This window comes from Gambusia affinis, linkage group LG01, assembly GCF_019740435.1.
Source record: "Gambusia affinis linkage group LG01, SWU_Gaff_1.0, whole genome shotgun sequence".
Classification (NCBI taxonomy): Eukaryota; Metazoa; Chordata; class Actinopteri; order Cyprinodontiformes; family Poeciliidae; genus Gambusia; species Gambusia affinis.
The window spans coordinates 9284381-9309224 of NC_057868.1; the positions used below are offsets into that span (position 1 = coordinate 9284381).

Here is a 24844-nt window from a genome sequence, read left to right on the forward strand (position 1 = left end):
CAATTGTCTCATGAAAAAAAAATCTGGCTTATTTTTTGCTCAGATACTCGTCAAAAAATCCACAAGTTCTTCCTCTGTGATATCGCTGATTTGAAGCCAAGAATATTAATAAAGTCAATGACTTTGGCCAGGCATGAATCAGAAGGAGAAAGTAGCTGCGACGTGTGAGTGCACATGTGCATGTGAGAGAATGTGCAGCTGCTGCGAGGAGGCTGCGCATTGTGTATTCAGTAAATTATTCAGTAAATACCTCGCTATAATGTACACTACATATGTCCAGGCCTGTCTCTGTCTTTAATGGCCAGCTGGTCACCAATATGGCTCCCACCAACAAAGAGTGCCCAAACAGCCTCGCAATTCCATTACAGCCCAGCCGTGCTGAAGGAGCTCCAAGATCCATTCATTAATTGTCCGTGTGAAGTTGTAGGCAAATCATAATGGGAGTCAAGGCCCTTTACTCTTAGCTGGGGCTGGTGAGAAAGACTAATGTGGTCCCCATTCAAAAGGATACATCACCTCATTGCGCCTGGCACTAGAGAAATACATGAACTTTAACAAAAGGGGGGTTCAAGCAATTGGCAGCAGCGAAGCAGTCGGCCGCTATTACTCAGTGCAGCGATGAGAGAGAAAGCAAGAGGGAGAGGAAGACAAAGGGGAAGCTGGGGGGAGAAAACTCTCAGTGTAATTGCAACCCCTCTCCCCAACTGTTAACTACAACAGTCATTAACTACGATAGCAGCTTGGCTACTGCAGTCATAGCAAATTAGTTCTACATGCTGGCTGAAGAAAAGACCAATGTTTTTTTTTTGTTCCTTCTTTTCATTGGAGTCTCACTTTCTCGCTGGCAAAACATGAGAGCACTCCATTCCCTGTAATCCTGCCCTCGCTGACAAACTGAGTAGGGCGTTACATGCTGGCAAATCTCCAAAAAACGATAAGTAGTAGCAAGAATAGGCAGTGAAATCGCCAGGGGAAGTGTGTTTGCATAGTTGGGAGAAAATGGCCATAAAACAGCACATATTTGTTAATCAGATTCAGGGAGACACACCTTGCACGCCATCTCACAGAATTCCTGCGCCTCCGCCTTCCTAGAGCAGCCAGGAAACAATAGAACGGGTGTGACAGAATAAAACGATAACAACCATATTTTCAACTGTGGTTTTTTTTTTTCTTCTCCCTTTTTCACATGAGCTGGAAACGCAAATTCTACATTTATTTTCATCTGAAGTTCAAGGGAATGTCCACCACATGTCTAAACAAATATCTGCTGGAAGTCCGTGGAAGTTTCCCACACGAGGGTACAAAGATGACATACAAAACACTGGTTGCTATGGAAATTTAAATGTGGTTGATTTTTAATATCCATCTAAAAGATTATGACTGTATGTCTCCTATCTCAACATTTCTCTGTGTCCTATACTGAGTCTGTTAGCACTTTGCAAACATCTAAACTGTCCACCAAGTCTTCACATTTTGTTCCTAGACCATCTTTGCATTGTTTTGGGTTCGTCTTCATTGTTCAGTTCAGTCAGGTAATCAAATGGACTTATTTAGGGCCAACAACGTTTATTTGTGCTTTACTCTGCACAATATATTTAATTTTTTTATTTATTTTTTTTTTAGGTTTGGGCAGATAATTTATGAAAAAGATGCCAAAGTCAAAAGAGAAACCTTGAGAAAATTTGAAGAGCTAATTGTTCAAGATCACTTTAAATTATTGTTAAATTACAACAACGTCGTCTAGGCCCTTGAAGGCAAAATATAAACAGAAAAATCAGCTGAGGTTTAAACCATTTGCATTGTAATGTATCTCAGCTAATGTATCCTGAGGCTTCATCTCTCCACACTGGCCGTAAATCTTGAACAACAAACCGACAACGAGGAAAACCAGAATGCTTCAATTTACTGAGAGTCCTGTCCATCACCTACACATTCAAATGCATATGTGGGATTGTGAAGTACCATCCATTCATTTAATGCCATGACTAGTCAGCTATTTTGCTGAAAACAAAATACCCAATGTTCTTCCCCCCCACACACTTTTTCTTCATGTAACAAAAACAACAGAAACACATCTACATGTGCACACAGTTTGTTTATCTTTCATTTCCTCTACAATTTATGAATTTACACCTAATGTCTGTACACTCAGAGTGTAAAACTGAACTGAAATTATTTTTCATACAGTCTTGGTAAATGCATATAGTTTTGGTAAATAAAGTTGATTCTAATACTTGTAAATATGCCACAGGGCTCAGTACCCATTGTTAGCAGTCGTTGGGAGAGAGGCAAAGTACATCCTAGACAGTTTGCCAGTTTATGACATGTAGCATTACATTCTTTTCCCAAATCTCATTAAATAACAAATAAATGACTAAAATCGAGTCAACTTTATTGATCCCAAAAGGAAAATAGGCTCGGTTGACCGACTCTTTCTTGCTAGATCAGACTGACCAGGCTTTCCAAACCTTAACATCTTGCTGAGTAATCTGTCATATTAAATTTCATTGTTCTATGGATATGTTTTATGGCCTATGTCGAGGTAAACCAAAGTTTTAAAAAATATTACAGTTCTAAAGCCACTAAAATTGTCTGCCAGACTGTCCTTATAGTCTAACGCTCTTTAATGGGATATCAGAGAAAATGTGGGAGATTTTTCCAGTTACATTGAGCTCCAAGTAGTTAGGGCTGCCACTTATACTGCTGCTGCTGAGCTGGATGAAAGAGGGATTCAGACTTTTATTTTACCTAAGGAAAAAGAATCTGGCTGTTTGGATATCTTCCTGTCCCGCCCAAAAACCACTGACATTCATGAGTTGTGAGCTAGCAGATCTGTCTGCACTTTGTTAGACCAGCAAAAGACAAATGGACTAAACACTCAACAAAAGAACCACTTGAGTTCTACTAGATTCACCAGATTATTCCATGTTTTGTTTTTATATCCATGTATCAAAAACAAAATGTGCAAAAGTTAGTCTTAAAGGTAACATTATTGTAATTTAAGATTGAATATTTTGATATTTCAGAAAAACCAAATAGAATCAATTATGTAACACACATTAGGGAAAAAAACACCTTTGTGTAAGTAGAATAAAAGTGTGGTATTTTTATTTAACATTAACGTCGAGCCATGCCTATTTTCGCATCATTTATCTGCATAGTCAAAATCCTGAGCTTGAATGCGATGTTGAAAAGCCGTGGTTTGATGAAATTTCGGTTGTGTGACTAGGCATGCATAATTTTTTTTTCTATCAATATACTGCTTTCAACACCAAACAAACTATTTTCCCTCACAACAGAGTAACAAGGAAGGCCATTCTGGCGCTGTCACGGCACTGAACTTAAGCGTGCTTTGACTATCTTCAAAGGTTTTGCATAAATGAAACGCGATATTGCCATGACAATTGAAACACAAAAACAGCCATCGCCTGCCTGAGACAGTTTTGCTCCTAACCCGCCTAAATGAACCGGGGACCGGTATGAATCATGTGAAAACACACTTCAGCTTAACACTACCGCTAACAAGACCTAAGTTTCTCAGAGTGCATCTCTCATTTACGCCTCCCTGGATTTTTAATTATACTGACAAAGAGCTGGAAAAGCAGTTCTCTCCCCTCATCTCTCTCTTCCCCCCTCCCCCGTCTGACAGCCAGGTTGAGATTCCTCACCTGTCCAACACGGGAGCCGCACCTGTCACCGTGCACTTAATCACACTGGGGCCAGTGCTGAGCCCAGACACCACACAGTGCCGAGCTGTGCACACAAATCCCGAAAAAAAAATAAAAAAAATAAAAAGCAAACACACACACACACAAAATTAAAATGAACTTTCAGCCCACCTACAGGGGAGAGGGTGGCTGACAATGATGGCGACGGAGGTTTTGGATGGGGGGGTGAGGTTGTTGCGAAGATGGGGTGGCGGGTGGGTGGTGAATGAAGGGGGGCGGGCGGAGGGGTTGAGAAAAGTTGTCATTTCCCAACTCCTCATTAATATTCCGAGGTTAAGAGCTTTTCAGCGAAACGTAATTAATTGAGCCCGAGCCTGACAGTAAACAAGCAATTTCAAATTAAAGCGAAATGACAGCGGCGTCATTTGTTAAAAACGTGCGGGGCCCCCCGATTTTGGCGACAGATAAATGAGGGAAAATGTTAAGGAGGGAGAAAGTGATGAAGATATTAATCTTCACCTGTCTGTGTCAGCGTGCCACTCATTGCTGCAATGTTGCTTTCCATCCTCTGCAGATGCTTCTTGTCCTCTCGGCTCCCCATAATGAGGGGAAGGATGTATTTCTGCAATTAAAAGCATGGCACAAGATTACACTTCTCTCTGGTGGAAAGCAGAAGAAAGATGAGGAAAAAGACAAGGCCACCTCCATATGCTAGGTCAAAGAAGGTTTTGCTGATTGGATACAAGGCTGGTTGTCAAAGCTGCTATGTAACTTTGTGTGTTTTTCAACAGCAAAGAGTCAGAGCTGCTGTTAATGATTGTTAATGAAGGTGGTTACATACATTTATTGTTCCAATCATTAGTAAGTTTGAGCATCAATCAGAAACCTTAATAGATGATTATTCAATTACGTAATTTGATAGGCAAATGAATAAAAAGGAAAATGGTTACAAATCGTGTATGAGTATCTTTTATTGCATGTCTGGAAAAACACACTGATGGAAATTGAAAATAGTAACCAACAGTATCAAGATAATCATTTCTCTGCTGCAGGAAACACAAAAATGAATAATATCAATGTTTAATAGGCACAAGAAGGCATTTGCTAATCACTGTGAGGCCAACATTGTCTTCTTTATTTCTCCACTGAATCTGTTAACCCTGAATGTTGATACTATCTAGGTCTTACAACATTTTTCGTGTGCCCTGAACCTTAAGCCAGTCACAACCATATAGGTTCTAATCTAATTTTTAGCATCAGACCAAAACAAAGTAGAGCAAAAATGCAATATAAAAAAAATTATACAAATAAAAATCTGCATCTGCATTTAATCCTCCCTGAGTCAATTGTATTAGAAGAAACATATTTCAAACAAATGTCATTGCAATTATAGCGGCAAGTTTTAAGTTTAGGCCAAAAAGTTTAATTTAAGTTTATTTTTTGCTGTGTTCCCTGCAAACCTACAAACACTACTTCTTGTGGCTTCTTTTATTAACAATTCCTTTATTCTTGCTAATGTTGTATGAAGGGCAGCCTGTTGACAGCAAGAAGAATACCCATCTTGGTAACTGATTTCTGCAGCTTCCCCAGAGCAACTATTGTCCACTTGGCTGCTTCTAATAAAGTTCCTTCTGCCTGGCATGTCGCTTTGACCAGATATTATATTATATTATGTTGATTAGATATTATATTATATTGATTAGTAGTTTTGTTAAACTCTCTCCTTTTCCTGATGATGAATTAAACAATGTTCCATGAGACGATCAAAGTTTGAGACATTGTTTTCTGAGCCGACCGATTTAAAAGCTCTATAACTTTCTCCCTGACCTGTTTGCTTGGTCTTTGTAATGCCATTTGAGGGCTTCAGAGGACAGCCAGATTTATGCTGAAATGAAATTATTCACAGACTATTCTGAAACCAGGTGGCTTCTGAAGACAATTGGTTGCATTAGATTTTACTTAGGAGAATTAGCATAAGGAGAAAATGCAAACACAACAAAAATGTCCTGATTTTAGGTTGTGAAAACTGTTTAAAACCCATGTTTCTTCCACTTGACAATTATGCACCCCTTTGTGTTGGTCTGACAGAGAGAATCTCTGTAAAATACATTGAAGTGTAATTGTATCGTAAATAAATGTGAAAACAAGATATGAAAGAGGTACGAATACTTTTGCAAAGCAATTCACACACTTAGTGGAGGAAAAAGAATAACTCCCAGTTTCAGACTCTTGGCCGGGTTTTCTCTCCGTCTCAAGAGGCAGGATGCCACATCGGTGCAAGTAATAAACACTTTTTCGAGAAAAAAAAAAAGATTAAAAAGGTGTCAACACATGGTAATTAATGAGTGGGTTGCTGTGAGTGTGGTGTTTACAAGGCAGACCATAACATAAATAAAGTCTGCACAGAATCTTGGACATATGGTGCGACTGGCGCTACACTACAGTGACATGACAGCAACCTGTGCCATCCCACCAGGGATTCCCACCTACCAAACAAGGGAAGCATTTCTCCATGTAGGAATCTGTGGGCTGGGACTGTGTGTGCTTTTTTTGCCTGAAGACACAGAAGATCAGGAATGTGCTCATGCAGCCTTACAAAACACTCTGCGGGGAGAGTGAAAAGGCGTCTGAAGAAAACTTTGCTGTATGTGCCATCTTACGTCCTCTGTTTCTCTCTCCAACACACACAAAGTGGAATTGCCTGTCATCTAGGTCTGAAACTGCTGCTAGGGCTCGTGGCCTCTTTTAAAACTCGACTAATGGTTTCCACATGTCAGTTAGAGTACAACAAGCACTGTGGGATTAGTGTCACTGTGGACAAGGAACCTCATGAGCTCATGTTCAAGCCCAATAAAAATCAGGGGGTTTATTTTAGTCTGTAATATGTCCAAAAAACAAGTTCTGTGCTGTGCTGGCAAATACACTTTTCAAAGGAAAAATAAGAGGATAGAATGAGATCATGCTCTGACGTCAAGCATGGTTACTTCAAAAACAAGTCCGGAATATGATGCTGCGTGCTGCAGTGGCGCCTTCAGTTCGTCATAGACTGATGTGAACATATTTCAATGCAATATGAAGGAGAGGAGATACATGCAGCGTGGAGCCTGCTAATATGTTTGTCGAGCTTTTACTGTGATATAAAATTGAGGAAGGAAACGGCCATTATGCTGTGGTGGGACTTGCCTTGTAAAGCTGATGAAAGCCAAATGCAATGCCAACCATAATGATGGTGAGCGCTCCATAGTCTCTCCATCTGTAGCCTGCTGGAAATAAAATAGAAAATAGAAGGAAAATAAATAAATAAAAAAAGGGGGAAAAGAGAGATTAAACACTGATCTTTAGACACAACAAACTATATTATATCCAAAATATAAGGGCATATATAAAGTGGAAAGGAAAGAAATACTTTCACACGGAAAGAAATGACATTTTTGCATTTTGTCACATTGGATCCACACTGTTTTCTAAATTTCTGCAGTTTAATCCCAGCATATATGCATGATTTTTGTGTGTTTTACGAATACGTCAGAGGTCTGCAGGAACATTAGTGAACAAATGGCATGATGACAACCAACAAACCCCGCAGACAGGTCAGGAATAATGTTTAAAGTAGATATAGGTAATATAATGATCTTCCAAGTGTTCAATATGTCACAAAGCTCTTTTCCATCCACTATTTGAATATGGCATCTCTGAAAAACAACCAAGATATAGTAGTCTATCTAACTTAGGGCAAGGGGAGCATTAATCAAACAAGCAGTCAAGCGACTGTGCACAAATCCATGGCTCAAGTGTGAGAATCTGTCTACTGGAATTAGTTGTGAGATCTGGTCTGTATGGAGGAGTCATAAGAAGCAAGTGAAAAGATGAAATATGTGGAAGAAGGATCTCTGGTCAGATGAGACCAAAAGTTAGCTTCTGCATGCAAAGATTAGTTTGCATGCAAACTAATCAGTGGGATAACCTGTGGGACCCTGCAAATTGCCCCGAAAATAGATTTACACAGTAAAACATGGTGGAGGCAGAATAATGCTGATAATAATAATGGTGTTCCTTCCTTCTGTAGGAAGTTCAATAAGAACCTGTGGAAAGACATTCAATCTAATTGAACTTAAGCTTTTTTCTGTTTTTTGCAAAGGCAGGTGAGCAAAAATATCAATACCTAGATGTGTAACGACTGTTCCGACATACTCCAAAAGACTTCAATTGTAGCCAAAAAAAGTGATTCTACAAAGTACTGACTTGGAAGACACTTTTAGATTGTATTTGTAATGTTATGAACCATTTATCCTTCAACAGTTATTTGCTGTTTTTTCTTGGACTATAAATTAAAATTCTCATCAAACTTAATAAGCATTGAATGACTAAAAAAGTCACCAACACCAAATATTAGAAAAGAATTGCAGCATGATTAAATGGAGTATCTGATGAGCTGTGGTGATTAGAATGAAATATTTTTTAAGTATAAACAGTATTTGCACAGAAAGCACCTAAGATGAACAAAAACATAAAAGAGTGTTTCTGTGCATTTTGAAGCTGACTGTCTTGCTGAATGACAGATGATGTGAAAGTGTGTCATTGTGCAAGCTGTCATCTGGGTAGGCCAACTGCCTGTCAAGGTGGAAATTCCCCACTTAAGAGAGGCATTCAACTGAAAATGTCACTAAGCAACACGTCTAGAGGAAGCATGCGAGTTTTTCTTTTATTTACTCCAGCGAGGGAAAAATGAATACAAATTATTTGAGGCTAACCCCACTTGAAGCACACCATAGATATTCTATTACAAGTCTGATTTCACCTAATGGGTTATGTGGTGCATGTTTACTGGCTTGAAGTGAGTAAACTACATTGATCTTTTTGCCTTAGCACTTGTGATTTTACATGCAAATAAAACGGAAGACCCTCTCAGGTTGAAATGTATGGTATATTTTCAGGGTGAATGTCGTTTTATTTTCCTGCCTCAAGGTTATGTTTCACTGCTGCAGCGCTATTCGGTGAACCTCTAACCTTTCCCATTGAATTTTTTTTTTTAAATCATCCATATGATAACCATATAAATTTGGGGCTTCATCAACATTAAAGCTGGGATAGACTGTCAGCCATCCCAGAATACCAGGCTTATGAAAGGCCTGAAAGTCCTTGGGATGGGTTGTTGACCCTGATGATGCCTGAATGCATCACCAGGGCTCACCCATTGCTCTTACCCCCTCTGCTTTAGGGCTTTTCATTCTTCCTTTGTCTTTCCCCCTTTCTTTCCCACTTCCACACTGCCATCCTCCTCTTTTTTATTTGGTCACTTAGGCTGTGAAACCGTGGACTCCATCCCCCGTTTTTCCAATCTCCTCTCAAATTTATTGGGTTCAGTGGAGGCCTTCCTGTCCTTCTACTGTGTGGAAATAGAGATCAGAGTATCCATTACTGCGACAGAGATGGATGCGGGTCCCTGTGCACCGTCCCCATAAGAAGGACATCAGAGGCAGGTAGCCCCCTCTTTTGAGCATGACCCCCCATACAAGACGACCAGCTCTCACCTCATTATGCAGCTCCCTTATAGCCGTTTTGATATAAAACCCCCCTACTACGGACGGAGAGCTGCGAGTCTCCCTAACTACATGGCCATCCCATCAACATCACTTTCATTACAAAACATGAGATGCCGAGGAGTCAAGGACAGTGTGGTAATAAATGAGGGTGGAATACATCTGGAATCATTGTCATATGGGTTAAGCATTATGCGGACTTCATTCTGCATTGGGAAATCAGTGGACAGAGGATTCACAACCTCCTGAAGTAATAAAGATACAGGTTGTGGTGTAGGGTCTTGCCAGGCTGGGACCCCAACAGAAATGGAACGCTGCGGGATGTCATGGGCTTCGTATGTGCGATGTTATGTTCCATTTGTCTTTAAAATTATGGTCAATGAATTAACTACATAACTTCAGTATATAAATTAAAGCTGAATGGGACATCTGTAACAGCAAATGAGCAGAAGAAAAAACTAACAAGTTTTGTAACTTAGACAAAAAACAAGTTGATTTAGTTGAAATAAGAAAGTGTACCTAAATATAAAAGTCACAAACAAGACTGTGAGAGTTTTTAACTACTTATAAGTTGGTTAGGATCCAGTTGCAATGAGCCAGGCATTCTAAGGACAACAGAGCTGTTTGGTCAAAGTTAAACAGGTTAGTTAATCTGATTAGTCTGACTAGGAATAAAGAGTAAAATGAAATCTGGTGCACAAGCACACAAAAAAGTGGTGCAGTTTCCTTACAGTGTGAAATGCAAGCAGACTACCCAGTGAATTAAAGAGAGCATGTGATGTTCCCTGTTCTTAACTGGAAATAGACCACTATTATTCATACCCCTTGTAGAGGTTTTTTTTTTTTTATTCTTCTCATTCAACCAAGAGGTTTGTTTCTGATTAGAAAGCATCAAATGATAACAAAACACTAAAAATTTAGTATTAATGCTGAATAACATTTTATTTAAACAGATGGCATATCAAAAATTATTAATACTCTTCCCAAAAATAAATGCAAGATCCTCTTTGCCATTACCCTAATATTTAGTTCAACAGATTCAGTCAGGCCTTTTGCTGGGCCTCTCCGAAGCATTACTATCCCTTCTGGTCAGAACAAACATGTTGGTGAAATGTCAAATTTAAGTTGAAGCTAAATCTGCTAGCAGTATGAACAGTTTTGGTCTTCATTTCAGATTAATTAAATTCTCTTCAGCCACATCAGCAAGTCATTCGATCTTGCTCTGCTTGTTTCCTCCTGTACTGCAGCATCTGTCTAATGCATACAGAGCAACAAGGTGGTAGCCTCACTGACTCGCTTATGGCAAGACATTGTAACATTTAGTAGTCTGGGACAACATTTAAAGAAAAACAAATAATCCAGTGCAACTTGTTCTACTTAAAATCAATATTCAGATATCCAGAGTGGATATCTGACTTGATATCTTGGAACAGCTTGTTCAAATAGCATTCTGGGACGCCACATTTCCCATTTATGTGTACTGGGAAGGCAGGTGCACTGTTCAACAAGTACTTTGTTCCTCTCTACAATGAAGATGTGAAGAGAGGAGCTTTAATTCTTACAAAAGGAAACAGCCACTACAGAGATATTCAAGTTGAATGGGAGTCAAAATGAAATAGGTGAGTTTTTAATAAAATGTTAAAACAGCCTACCACACTTTCATGCGTAGCAGCGATAGCATGCAAAATGAGCAGCTGTCATAACAGCGTGGTATTGTCCAGGTTTGGTTCGCTGTCAAAAGAAGTGTAGTCTGAAGGTAATCTAAACCAAATGGTGTATATTTTTTTGCTTTCCCTACTTAATAGTCCCCTGTGCAATACTAATATGAGAAGGTTGCCAAATCTTTAAAAAGCACAGATAAGCTGTATTTTTTGATGTAGAGTAAATTATGTTTATTTTTTTGACTCATTGTCTGTTCAGTCCTCAGACCGTATAATGAATTTTTCAAAAAATAAGAGAAGTGAAGAGCAAAAGAAGTTGCTGCAGGATTAGAAAAATTATATTCAGCGGACTAAATTCATGGGTAAAGAAAATCCCCAAAAATTCAGTTGATCTGCTACTGGAAGGGTGTCCAAGTACAGATCTGGAGAGATATCAGCCACCTGCAATTCTTCTTCTTTTTTCTTTTTGAGGTAAAAAAGTGAATGTTACGATGGGATTCAGATGTTTTGGGGAAGGAAGGCATCTAAAAATTGTGAGATAGTCACTCTTGAAGACTGGACTTGAGCATCTCTGATTGACTTTATGCTAAATTATTAGCCAATAGTTAATAGGGGGAAAAAATGGCCCACAGGACGTACTTACTGGGTGGTACAGGAGTTAGCTGAGCTGCATAAGGTGGAGTCGGGAGTCCCACAGGGCTCAAAGGCAGGACTTCCTCCGTGCTGCCAGAGCGCTGGATGGCCAACTCTACCTCTTCGTCAGTGAGTCCTGAAATGAACAAGAAAATGAACCCTTGAAGACATTCGAAGCACGCTCAACGTTTGCACATTAAGGGGAATAACCAAATGGCTCCTTTGCTATAATAATCCAACTTTATATACTTCCCAAGCTTCCAACAAATCTTTTAAGTACAATTCAGAGAGTATTTCAAATCTCCTCCAACTGAACCCGCCCTGCTCCTCAAAAATGTGTTTTCATTTTATAATTCAGAGAGACCATCGAGACTTTTAGGGACATCCATCAAAGGAAGTGCAGAAAGGTTCACACAATGAAACCTGAACCTCTGCTACCCTATTAACTGCCACCAAAGGCAAAGAAAATAAGAGTCTGTCCATTTCTTCAGTTATATTTCCCATGTGGAGATTTCCTACACCCCAGACAGCGAAAATGCATTATTTTAATTTCTTCATTGTAATGTAAATGTATTACATAATTTTGCAAATGCCAATATAATTTAATCTTCAGATATTTTTAATGATTTTAGTGATGATTAAATTGCAAAGGGCTCCCAGATGGAGAATCAGAGAGGAGGAGGAGAAAAAAAAAATCTAATATGAACATTTCCTTTTGTGGCAAGAAAGGATTTTATTTCAGCTACCATATGCTGCCATTGCTGTGGGTCTCATCATTTAATGAGTATCTTGGTCTAAACAAAGGGAAATAATTACGCAACTTATGATAAAACTATATTAAAAACAACGTTAACCCATTTATAATAAAACAATTAAAAGGGAAGCTATAGACAACAAGCAAGATCTAGGCCTAGTTCCAAAATACTGAATCATATTTGATTCGTAATAAGAACAATAAATAAAATCTGTGCAGTCCTTCTTGATTTTGCTTAAAAGGGTGTGAGTAATGTGGAGCTTCAAAAAATTTTTTTTTTCCTGTTTAATAAAGAATGGAGTGATTTCTTAAAGTAGTCTTTGATGATCTAGAGAATCGACACATCTTTCTTCATCCACTGGGAAACAGTAAGCAAATGCAAAAGGAATCGGATGCAATTTTCTTTTTTACAATTGACTGAGATTTTAATATGCTGTACTACACAAAAAATACTTTTTTTACTTAGTTAAATTTTTTTTCATTGTTTAATCTTAAAAGACCAACACACTTACATTCCAATGCTTTTTTTTATTTTTGCCATCAACAAAGACCATCAGTTTTTGTTCTGATCCCCTGTAGGGCTTGAAGACCTTAGTTTAAAATACACATCTTATTTATTCAAAGCACTTATATGATGTTTTATGACATGTTCAACTGTAAAATATGAAAGATAAGTCTTTCAAATAAAAAATTAAATTGTAGTATTTTCAATTCTCACCTAATAGTTCCAGGGAACATTAAAGATTTATAGAAATAGTGACTCGATGTTGATATTGACTGATATGAAAATGTTATTGTGATAGGATTTCTTTCCATATTTACCAGCTCTAGAATATATATAATAACATAAATTCATATCTTTATAAACAAGAATGCTGTTGTGAAGAAAATCATGTTGGATCAAAACATCTGTGCTGTTGAAAAAAATGGTTCAATTCTAATTGTTTTACTCAATTAGAATAATTCTCGAGGAACAACAAAATTTCATAAATGTCCTAAAACAATTCTAATCGTTTTTCTCAAGAACATTTGTTGATGTAGGTGTGGCTTTAAAAGCCCAAAGCAAAAATATTTTATCATTCAGTTTAACATTATTGAATAAATTACTTATTTACTAATCAATTTCTCCAATGAGAATATCTGTTAATAAATCCAAACTGTTTTCAGTGTCAGATTAGTCAGAATATTGGGTTTAATTTTAAATAATAATAATAATAATAATAATAATAATAATAATAATAATAATAATAATAATAATAATAATAATAATAATAATAATAATAATAATAACAATTTTATCTTCTCTTTGTATTAATAAAAAAAAATGCACAAAATCAACTTGCTTCATAAATCTCCAAAACAACTTACGCCAATAAATGATCTCTGGTCACCTATTAAAAATTCACACAGGACTGATCATGAAAACTGTTGGATAACTAAATGAAAATCTTGGCAAGGCTGCAGTTCACAGCAGGTCTTTAGTGCCAGGAAGTGGCGCAAGTCATGTGCTGAGTTTGTGTACTGAGACTGCACAGTCAAATAAGCAATAATGTGTCCCTGGACTCCTGATTCATCTGACCACAGCAGACTGCATGGTGACAGACTATTGAGTGAGATCTCAGCTTACCCAAATAAAGGGAAGAAATAGCATAAAAGACAATCAGTTTCTCCTTGAAACGTAAGGTCTTTTTTTTTTTTTTTGTGCAATTGGGCCGCTACTGAGATTAATATATGTACATTTTAATAGTCATCGCCATCTTTGATGTTTGCATTGCAGTTTTATGAAGTATAAAATCTAAAAGATGGAAATTCCTGTTTTCAAGTTAAACTACAGCTCACCAAATTGGTTGTAGGCTCTGATCTGCCTATTTGCTGAGAGGAGGACCACAACAAATAAAAGAAGCCTTAGATCCAGAAGAAAAAGGAACGAGGTGAAAGTGAGTTTTACATATAAAAGGAAAAGACAAAAAAGGGATTGGGGATTTATTATGGGTTCCAAAACCTGTGGAATGACCCCTGGACCCCCATTTCAGATCGACCTGTGGGGAGATGAATTTTTAAGACATAAATTATACCTAATGACGACACCATAAAAAAAAAAAGAACAATAATGGAAAGCTATTCTGTATTTCATTATACTGTATTATTTGCTGCACCTGATACACGTAGTGCCTGTTTATGAGTCACCGTATTAGCAGATGCTCTGCCAAAGCATTTGCTTTGACCTTGCCATTCTCATTGGGGCATGAAATTACGGTGCTGGCACCTCGATATTACAGCTATAAATACTGTAAACTGCATATCTGGGCAACGTTTTCTATTGTCTTTCAACATAAACCTGATCGGTATTTATTTAAAGGAAAACCCATTGCTCGTCAGGTTATTTACAGCTCTATTTTCAGAGGCTCATATTCCCTGGGCATCTTTTAAGGGCAAAGAGGCAGCAAGGCTCTAACATTAAATCTATTTCTCCGATTTTGGCACTTCTAGGGTTTATGGGTCAGGACCCAGCTCGGACAGCCAATTATAAAAGTTGCTTACTAAAATATTTTGTGAGGTGAATGCCTTTGTTGCTGCCCTCCAAGTCGTGGAGCATGAATTTGCCCTTGAGTGAGAATTACTTGCATTTTGAATATCATATTTAAAAAAAATAAAAGTATGGCAGTGGGGGTCATAAATAGATGGAGGTCAATGGGTTATTAAAGAAAACTTCAGCCAGATTCTCACGTTGCCGTGACGAGGGGGATTATACAAGTCGTTTGGTTCTGTAGAACCGCTTGAAAATGCCATGCCCTAAATAATGACCACTCTCATAGAGTATTCATTTATGTATTAAAAATATGACTCTGCTCTCATTTCCCTGCTTTACTGCCTTGTACTGATGACAAAGTGGGCAAGGCCTCGGCTAGGTGGCGCCGTGGAGTAATTTATAACCACATCAATCCCTTTGCCTTCCTCACAGGCCTTGGTCATTGTCATTTTTGTCCGAGAGGTGAGGCACATAACCTCACTTACAAACAACATCCTATTAATATCTGGGATGATGAACCCTACCCTTACCTTCATACCAGGTATGGTAATAGACAAAAAGCCCACCTGTAATCCCCCTGTCCCTGGACTATCGGCATTCCTCTCAGGGTGAAATCTATTAGTATCATTTATTCAACACAATAATAATCAGGAAGGCATTCAAATGTAAAATAGAATTTTCTATGGGTACAAAATGGACTGTATTTTATAGGCCAATGTTCCCTCCAATACAATAATTCTTTACTTTATCTAAATTAAACGGTATTGCTCTAAGTAATGGTTTACTGGGGAACAAACTGGCAAACTTTTTTTACAAGACAAACTAGAAATACTAACTAATGTGGAGCTAATTTAAGAACCAACAAACAAAAACAAACTGCTTTTATCACAACACTTTGTGATACCTATTGTGATAATAATTAAAGTAACTTAAAAGTTTACTTTTGTTACCAAATATGTCAGCATATTCATAGAGAGCCATAGAAACAAAAGCAAGCACTGCTCTGAAAATAGATTACCCATTATCAGATGGGTTACTTCAGTACACTAGTTAATATTAAACACTGCAACTTTAGGATTAATGTCACAACCACTGAATTCAATCACATTTTTAAAGTGGGCTATTTACCAAACCACCAGCATTTAAATTGGATTCTGAGGCCAGAGTTGGCTTATAAACTTCTGATTTTTATTTTTATTTTTTTTTTAACACAGCTGTTTATAATTTCAAACAATAAATAAGTAAAAGTGGACACAAGCAGAAATATTGCCAAAAAAGTAGCAGTACTAACTTACTTTTATTAGTTGTGAATATACTTTTCTTATTTTATTACCGTAATCCATTGTTTTCTTGTTTTATATATATATGTATATATATATACACAGTTGCTTTCAATTTACCATTTTGTTTTCTAGAGGTGTAAAGGTCTGCCATATTTAATTTGATATGATGCACTTGAACAAATCTGTTAATGGCTTTGAAGGCAACAGATACACAGTTTCTCACAATTCAAAGAGGAAATATTCATGATTTCAATATCGACCAAAATATTTTCTGATCATATATTTTTCCTTTGATCAACTCTTGGTAAGGTACTAGAAAAAAATGTAAATATAAACGTGTATTTGCTGTGGTGTTTAAAAAGTTTTGAGCACCTCGGCTCTACGTTGAGATTTGTAATCAAGTGATGTCAGTTCAGGGTCCATGGTCAAAGTGACACGTTGGAAGCTGGAAAATGCTCTTGACTTTGTCCTGAGAATTTGATTTTTGTGGTAATTATGTGTGAAACTGCTAATTGTCTGGGCTAAATGGTGGAGCCAAAATGGGGCTCTATGCTCTTTCAGTTGTTACAACTGTTAATTGTAGAAGACACAGACGGCACAATTTCCTAGACTCGTCTGTCGCGCATTATATTTCACTCAAACAGGTTAAACTTTAACCGAGCTTTGTGAGGAGCAAAATTGCTTCAAGATTGTTGTATGACAGTAGAAAATGCAATTCATTTGCACTCTTCTGTTACAGAACAAAAAGCATCTTGATTTTCACTCCATCAAAGTGACAAACTTTCAATATTTCAGCCAGTTTATTCAACTTCAAGGACTTAAGAAGGGCAGGAGGAATATTGGACTGCATAATGGCCAATTCATTCTCTGAAATTGACGGGAGAAAGGAAAACAGAAAATTATATTTTTCAATGAATATTGAAATAAACTACGCTATTATGATCACTTTAAAAAAAAAAGAGAGAGATGTGTCCAGAGAGGCATCCTTCCATGCAGATCAGGACACCAAATACGCTGGAAAATAATATGCACGACTGAGATTATTGTGTAAAGATTCTGCAACATGCAATCAAAGTGGGCCCTATTTTCCCCTTCATCAGCTGTCCGGCGTAAGCGCTGGCAGCAAGAGGAATCCAATTTAAATTCCACTCTACGGGGAGATGGTATTGTTTCATTTTATGTGTGCTTTGACATTTCTGGCTGCTAATATGGAGTAAAATCAAGAAGTATTTACATAAATATGGCATTAAACTGTATTAGAAATTAAGAGTGACACATTTTCTGTGGCGACTGTGGAATGAGGGAAATGATTGAGTTTCGGTGTCAAAAGGTTGAGAAGAGAACACATGCCGGGTGAAGACGCAGGGAGAGTATTAGCCTGTTGCTGCCCGCAAAAAGTCCAAAGTAGCTCAAGTTAGCAACAACAAGAAGAAGCAAGGAGCTCGTAGAAATCAAAAAACAAACATGTTTCATAAATAGGTTCATTTCTATGCATGGAGAGAAGTTAATTTTAATTACATTTAAACAGATGTAGAAATCCTGAAGACATTCTAAATCTGCTTTGACTAACAATGGTGATCTTGGAATCAGGTATTGTGTTTTAAAGCAAACGTTTTACCTCACACAAACCTTGCCCTTACTTTTGCTCCCAATATGTGTCGTAGAAATATTTAGATTGCTATTTTTATATCACAGATCCTAAAGAAAATTTTTAATTGCCGAAAATCTATATCAGCAGGTCACATCCTACATAATCAACATTGCTAATTTAATCATTTTAGCTGGTAGACTGCTTGGCCAAAATACAATGCTGAATGTTTAGGTAAAATGGTTCCGGCTCAAAAACATGTTATGTTGAAATTTGAATGTACAGACCAGTCTAGAATCCACAAAAACTACATCTGTGGAATTTTACACATAAAAACTAAGACAGGAATACTTTTAGAACCACAAATGTATTAAAGTTGATCTTGCAATTAGATGCAACTAAAAGACAAAACAACATAGAGTAGTCGGAAGTGTAACTCGAAGCCCAAAGCAGCAACTAATACAATAACGAGAAGATAGAAAAATAACAATGCTTAAAATATTTCCAGGTTCCCTGCCAAGGAACTCTGCAATAAAAGTCCGGAGCTATGAGTAGTGCAAAAAGCTACTCAAACATACTTTGTGCTTAGTGCTTCATTTCTCATAAGTAAGCTCTCTCCCTATGATCAATGTCTTCATGCAAATCAAGACTTCTTGCTTAGACCTACAGTGGAAAGAGATTTACCAAAATAAATCTGCATTAAAGGGTCATACATATTTCATGGATGTAAAGTGCAGTAAAAGCAAACCGTTTTGGACGCTGGGGCTCCACAAATATCACAACAAAGCTGAAAATAGGAAGAAAATGAGTCACGGCATTACATCATCCGGCTCTGGCTTTGGGAAAACAACAGCAGATTGGGAACTGTCTGTCAATAATGAGGCTAAAAGATGAAGAAATGTAAAGAGATATTAACAATCATTACAGTCATATGAGAGGTGTGTAGTAGCAGCAGGCCAACATGGATTTGGTTTCAAGTTACCTTCCCAAGTCACAGAGCTCTTAGGCTCACTCCTCACTGTTTGGTTCCTCTAATGCTGCAGGCAGAGTCCCTCAGCACTGCACTGACACAGTCCCCTAAGTACTGACCTGCCTCACGACCAGTTACAATAAAAACATTCCTCACAAAGAGTTAATCTTTTGTAAGGGCACACACACACACACACGAACACACACACACACGAACACACACCCACCCACGCACACCACGCACACTCCCTGTCATCACTTCTCAACCACAGATCTACAAATCAACAGTTGCTTTATATTGAGGCGATTTTAATGAGTTCAGCGTAATAAACTTTTTTTTTTTTGCCTTTTTCATTACATAAACCATATTCTACAATGCGAAATGTCTGAATAAATTACAAAAGAAAAAAAAAGTTATACAGCAGAGAATATTTCAACCTTCCCTTGTCAGAAGCCCTTACTGTGCAGTCGCTCAAATTTACAATAACCATTAAATTAAGTAAAAGGGTTAAAATGCTAGGAGGCAATATTGATAATTCCATTGAAAACTCAGGGGGAGTTTGTCAATATTAATTTTCCTGAACCCAAAGGAGCATCCTGACTGGTATGTCATTTATTCATAGGGCCTGAATCCCGTTCTGTGGAGCTAAATCGACCCCTTTTTAGGACCAAACACCCTCCACCCCCTTGTGAGCAAAAAGCTATAGCTGACCTTTCTGGACCAGTCCAACCAGAGGGAAACAAACAAAACACTGAAACACAAATGCTGAATGGTTTTATTAAAGCTTGATTTGGCCAACATTAAAGAAAAGTCTCTGACCTTTTTTCTTCAAGAAGGCCTTTCTGGTGGCCAGGGGGCTCTCGCGTACCTTCGGGTTCTGCAGAAATTTTACGGCAGTTGCAACCTGGAAAGAGACAAATCAAATTTATTTCCTCGTAATCACGTAATGTGAGTAACCCTAAAGGAAACTGATGCCGTTAACACTCTAAACAAGAGTCTAGACCTTCCTTAAGAAAAAGGTTCATTATAAATCCACCGCAGCTAAAAAGGAGAAAAAACATAAATGGATTCCATCTGATAGTTGCATTTACACCCTCACCCCCCCCTTCTCCTCTCGCAGTCAGTAGTGAGGAAAAAGACCACCTGACCACTTTCCTGCTAAATGTGGAGAATGACCAAATCAGCAGTTATAAAATTAGCCCATCAGGAGTGCCGGACAAATGGAGTATGGAGCTTAATTTGCTATTACCCTCTTAAAGACAAACTTCCATTCTTAAGTGCGCAGAGGAAGAAAATCTATACTTAATGCAGAGGTGATCATTTGTATCTAATAACTTGAGAATCCGAGGCAGAAAACTTCTGTAATTCTTCCAGTTAAAAACCTGCCGTGATCAAATCACCCCGCCTGACTGTTGTAATGACTTGAAACGTTAATGCACCAGAACGTTAAATAGCATCAGAACATCAGTAGTTTTAAGTGCACCGCGTTCATCGATTCTATTATGTTTTCCTTCGAGATGCACCTTAATTTTCCACCCAGTATGCATTTCCAAGAATTGGAGGCAGGAGGTAGTGCTGGTGGAGGTGGGGGGGGAGGTATCTTCCTCAAATGGTATTAAAACATAAATTTGAAGTGGGCGCCGTGAAGTGGCGCCTCCTAAAATGGATAAATATGTAGGGAACACAGAGAACGGAGAAACACACTGGAGGGGAGGTTTCGATGACTTATTATCGCACCTGTGGTCCCCATGATTCAATTGTAAAAGTCATCCCTCTAATAGCTTGAAAGGTTTTGATTACTCTTCTTTTCTCTTAGTGTTGAAAGATACAAAGTGATTGAGCGCCCTGCCAGTGGTAATTCATTTTGGGTAATGCATTGCATATACTATGAACCTGTTTCAATCCAAAAGAATCATAGTTTAAAGTTGTTTGAGGGGCGGAAGTGGCATGGAAGCTGTTTAAAAACCTGAGGTTCAGTCACAAAGGCGCATTGATCGACAGTGGTTCGGGAGTTCTTTGAAAACCTGGCTGGTCCTCTCCAAACTACAGGAATGGACTCCAAGGAAGCAAAGCGATTTTACTTATGTGATCATTGCTCAAATTATTTCACACAAATCTACTAGTTTACAGAGATTACGGTATTCAAAATGCTTCACAATATGTATACAAAATTATAAAAATTAGGCACCCTCAACTTTAAAGGTGACAACCAGAGGATGGCATTTTCATGACGAACCCGCAACCTTTGCTTTGGCCTAGAAGATACATTCGAAACACTGAGAATTTTCATTTCATATTGTGTCATTGTTCATGAACAGGACCTTGCAAAGGTGTTTCTTAACCTTTGAAGTTTTTTCTGTCAAAACCACAAACTTCAACGCATTTTGTTTTCTGTGATATTTCAACAGATTGCAGTTTTAAGTAGAAGAAAACAAGAGGGGGTGCCCCAGGGGGTCTTTTGTGGGCTCTAGTGTCCCTTATTTGAAAGTAGGCTGACAGGAAAGGAGGAAGACATGCGGTAAATGTCGACGAGTCTGGGAATTGAACCCGCGACGGCCGCGTCGAGGACTCAAGGCCTCCAAACGTGGGTCACGCTATCCCCTACGCCACCACAGCACGCCAGGGAAACATGGTTTTTGAAATATTTCACAAATAAAAACTAGAAAACTAAAGAAAATATTTGTAGTGTGAAAATTCATAAACAGAAGTCTATCTGTGTTTGTCTCTAACAGTTTTACACCTGTAAAATTTTTGCCCATTCTTTGTTCCAGAACAGTTCCAGTTCCCTCAGATTGAATTGGGAGCATCAATGAAGAGCAATTTTTAATTCTTTGACTGGTCCACTCTAACTGAGTGATGAATAATGAATATGCTTTGATCTAAACCACCCAACCGAAGCGCTTGGCTGTATGTTTAGAGGCACTGTCTGCGATAAGGTGAATCTCAGCCTCAGTCAAGCGTTTTGCGGCTGTAAAAGCTTTTTTTTTTTTTCCTTTTTGGTACTGTTCTCTATGTAGCTTTATCTATCTTTCCAGGTACGATTTGCTTCCCAGTCAAGAAAATTCTCTTCTCAGCATGATGCCGTTACCACCATGTTTCACAGTGTGTGTTCAGAGCCCTTTGCAAACATAAATGATGCCTCTCTGTTTAATAATGTCCAGTTTGTCAATCTAGGTGGTAGAAAATATTTTAACGTGTTTGCACTTGTGACACAATCTCTCCATTTCTAGATGAATTTGCTTCAATAATTGCTAAACATTTGGGATATTGTTTCAGAGGCTAACCCCGTCTTAAACTTCTTCAGAACTTTCTGTCTGCTATGCTCCTTGGTGTTCATGGTGCTGTTTGCTCTCTAATGTTCTCCAACAAACTTTTGAGGCCTTCACTGTACAGTCTTCACTGACTGTTTATTATATCGATGCCTTTTGAAGGCAATTAAATGTCAGATTAAAGTGGGATGAAAATGTATGCACACCCAATCATCTGGATTTGGATTAAGCAAAAAGGTTGAAATCTGGGTATCATTTTCTTCCCAATTCAAAGCTCTGCACTACTTTGGCGCATAATTATCACAAAACGTGAAAAACGTTCAAGAGCATGAATGCCATTTCAAGGCACTGTAGGTGACAACTTAAAAAATTTAATAAATAAAATAATACAATAAATCAGTTTTTTCAGTCCAGCAAACTACAAAGCGGTGCAGACTCTATAAGAGGTAAAGACCTATTAGAGAAAAGAATACGCTGAATGAGCAGTCCTTGTTTACACTGCCCCAAAGTTTCAGTTGTCCAATTATTGACAAGAAAATTGTATCAATGTTAACAGGCATAAGTATGATACCTCAGAAAGGACCGCAGCTTGCTCAGCGGCAGACTAATGAGGCAAATGTCCATTTGGTTAAAACCGTAGCGGTGGATCTTCTGGGAGAGGAAAAGTGCACTTCTTAGCAGATGACATAGAGGCTTTGCACAAGTTCCATCCAGACATCTCAATCAATTATAACCACATTGCACTGATTTCACTCTTGTTATTGACTCATGGATCACCCCATTTATAGTGTTGGGTAGCACACCACTGGGCTTTTAGGGTGCACATGATGGATAACAGTACAAGACGCATTTGCGTTGCTGGTATAAATAACAAAAAAATGAAAAATTTGAAGAATTTTCTCAATTTTTTTGTCAAACAACTAGTAAATTTTAATCTTAAGAAAAAAACTGAGAAACTTTGTAAAGCTTTGACTACTAATGCACCAAAGTGCTCCATGTAAAGTGCAATAATCTTTGCAAACCAGATAACCAATAAAGTGTCAGGTAAAGCTGAAAAAGAGGTGAAAACTCAATCACAGGAAGAGATAACATTAACCAATACACTTAAAGAGAGTGAACTTGATGAACAGACAAGATTACAGAAATGTTATTGAGTTTGAATTGGACCAGACTTTGCACTGCACTTGTGTGAAAATTACAACGGTGATGCCTCGAACTGTGAGAAATGAGGCTGGAATCCAATTAAGTTCGAACCACAGGGATGGACGCCTGAGGGAATCCATGTAACCAGTTGTATATTTTTGCTCTAACTAGTAATGGCACTTAACTATAACGTACCGCAAGACCTATGGATGTTATACAGATGTGCATTATGGGGAGCAGGTAGGTTACCTGAACACTTGCAGTATCTGATCGGTTCCAGACTGAACAGAAAAGCCTTAAATTATCCTTCATGTGTTGAATCTGACTTGTCCAAGTGTTTCAAGTTCGTTTTTAATAATACAGAGGTTTCAGGTGAAGAATTCAGTTCAAATCAAAAGGCAGCTTATTAAGTCTACTGATTTGAAAACATGGTATAATAAAAAAAAAAGGTGTCGTCTATACTTACATGGGTTTATCCATGATTCTGGTAATATGATAATCTTGAGTAAAACTATCATGGTTTCACTAAAACTCAGCACCACAATCGTTATTATTTTTTTTTACATGCAAAAGTCCAGGTCCTATGTGTATTTGGTAGACCTGTATGACGCCTCAGTCATATTCGCAAACAACAGCAATGGACGAAAAAGACGCTTCTCTTGATCCACTGGCATTCATTTTTGCTTCAAACGCACTGACGGGACACTGGAAAAGACTATTGTTGTTTGCAAGTTGTGAAAACTGGAGTTGGCCTTTTACCAAAGTTATTCAGGCCTAAAATAGCATTTCAGTACAAAACAGGTTGCAGCAAGCAAAAACGTCCCCAATCCCAATGTCAGCGTCCACAGTTCACATTTGTAAAGAAGTATTTTTTCAAAGGCATGAATGATCATTAGTTCCTGAAACACTTAAAAGCTAAGGTGATATAATAGCACTTTGTACCAATCTAATGGTTAAATAACCTAAATAACATATTGAATACAATAAATATCTTTGTTGTTGAGCTCATCTGTCTATTTATTCAATAATTTAGCAGTAAAAAGTATTCAAATAAAATGTAATGGGGAACACTACGTTATGCTATAACCTAAGCCACCAACAACTAAGATCTACCAGGCAGTTTTTCTTAAACTATACAAATGGCATGAAAAAATAAGCATAGACCTACACAACTGCTAAATGATGGATCAAAACAGCTATGCAAATTCTTCATCCTAAATCTGACTTTAATCCAGAATAAGATCATAGATTAATGAAACAATTTTAAAGCCATTTTAAATTCATTTGTCCCCGTCTTTTAGTTTTTTTTTCTGGTTTTTTTTTTTTTTTTTTCAAAACCTAATCCTTCAATGTACAGGACAACTCCTTGCGGTCCGTTTTACAGAGACATTAAGGACATTGTAGAACAAAAAAGTTGGGTCTTAGTACAGTCGAGGGCTAAAAGAAAATCATTAGCAATCATAGGATTCATTGTCAGTGTGAATCAATTCATTCCAAATTGCTCTGGCCTGTGCATTTGTGAAGTGCCCCTGATATAATAACAGACTGGTAGACATGATCAAAAATCGGGTTAGGATGGTCTCAAATTTCCCCGCTCCAAACACATGTTTGGAGGACCAAAAGCAAGACAATGTGAGATGGCAAAAAAATAAATAAAAAATGAAGCTTTATATTAATTTGGTGCTTTCATGGGTGATTTGCTATTAGGGCAGCAGTCTTAAATGACTTAACCCAATACCGTTCTGATATCAGAGCCTTGCAAGAAAGGAATTAAGTTTTAATGCAATTATTGTATTTCCTTTGGT

General features: G+C 37.8%; 1 protein-coding gene across 2 annotated transcripts in view; it reads right to left on the reverse strand.

Annotated features, from left to right (window-relative positions):
• pex14 (peroxisomal biogenesis factor 14) overlaps positions 1-24844 on the reverse strand; it is a 61418-nt gene that overhangs the window by 16849 nt on the left and 19725 nt on the right. Inside the window, exons 3-6 of one of the 2 annotated variants that reach the window (XM_044123193.1) lie at positions 19447-19531; positions 11513-11638; positions 6852-6928; positions 4188-4290 (exon numbers count right to left, since the gene is read on the reverse strand). In XM_044123193.1, coding sequence (XP_043979128.1) covers positions 4188-4290; positions 6852-6928; positions 11513-11638; positions 19447-19531 — 391 coding nt within the window. Of the gene's footprint in view, positions 1-4187; positions 4291-6851; positions 6932-11512; positions 11639-19446; positions 19532-24844 lie in introns of both variants that reach the window. The other variant, XM_044123185.1, reaches the window with a different exon arrangement.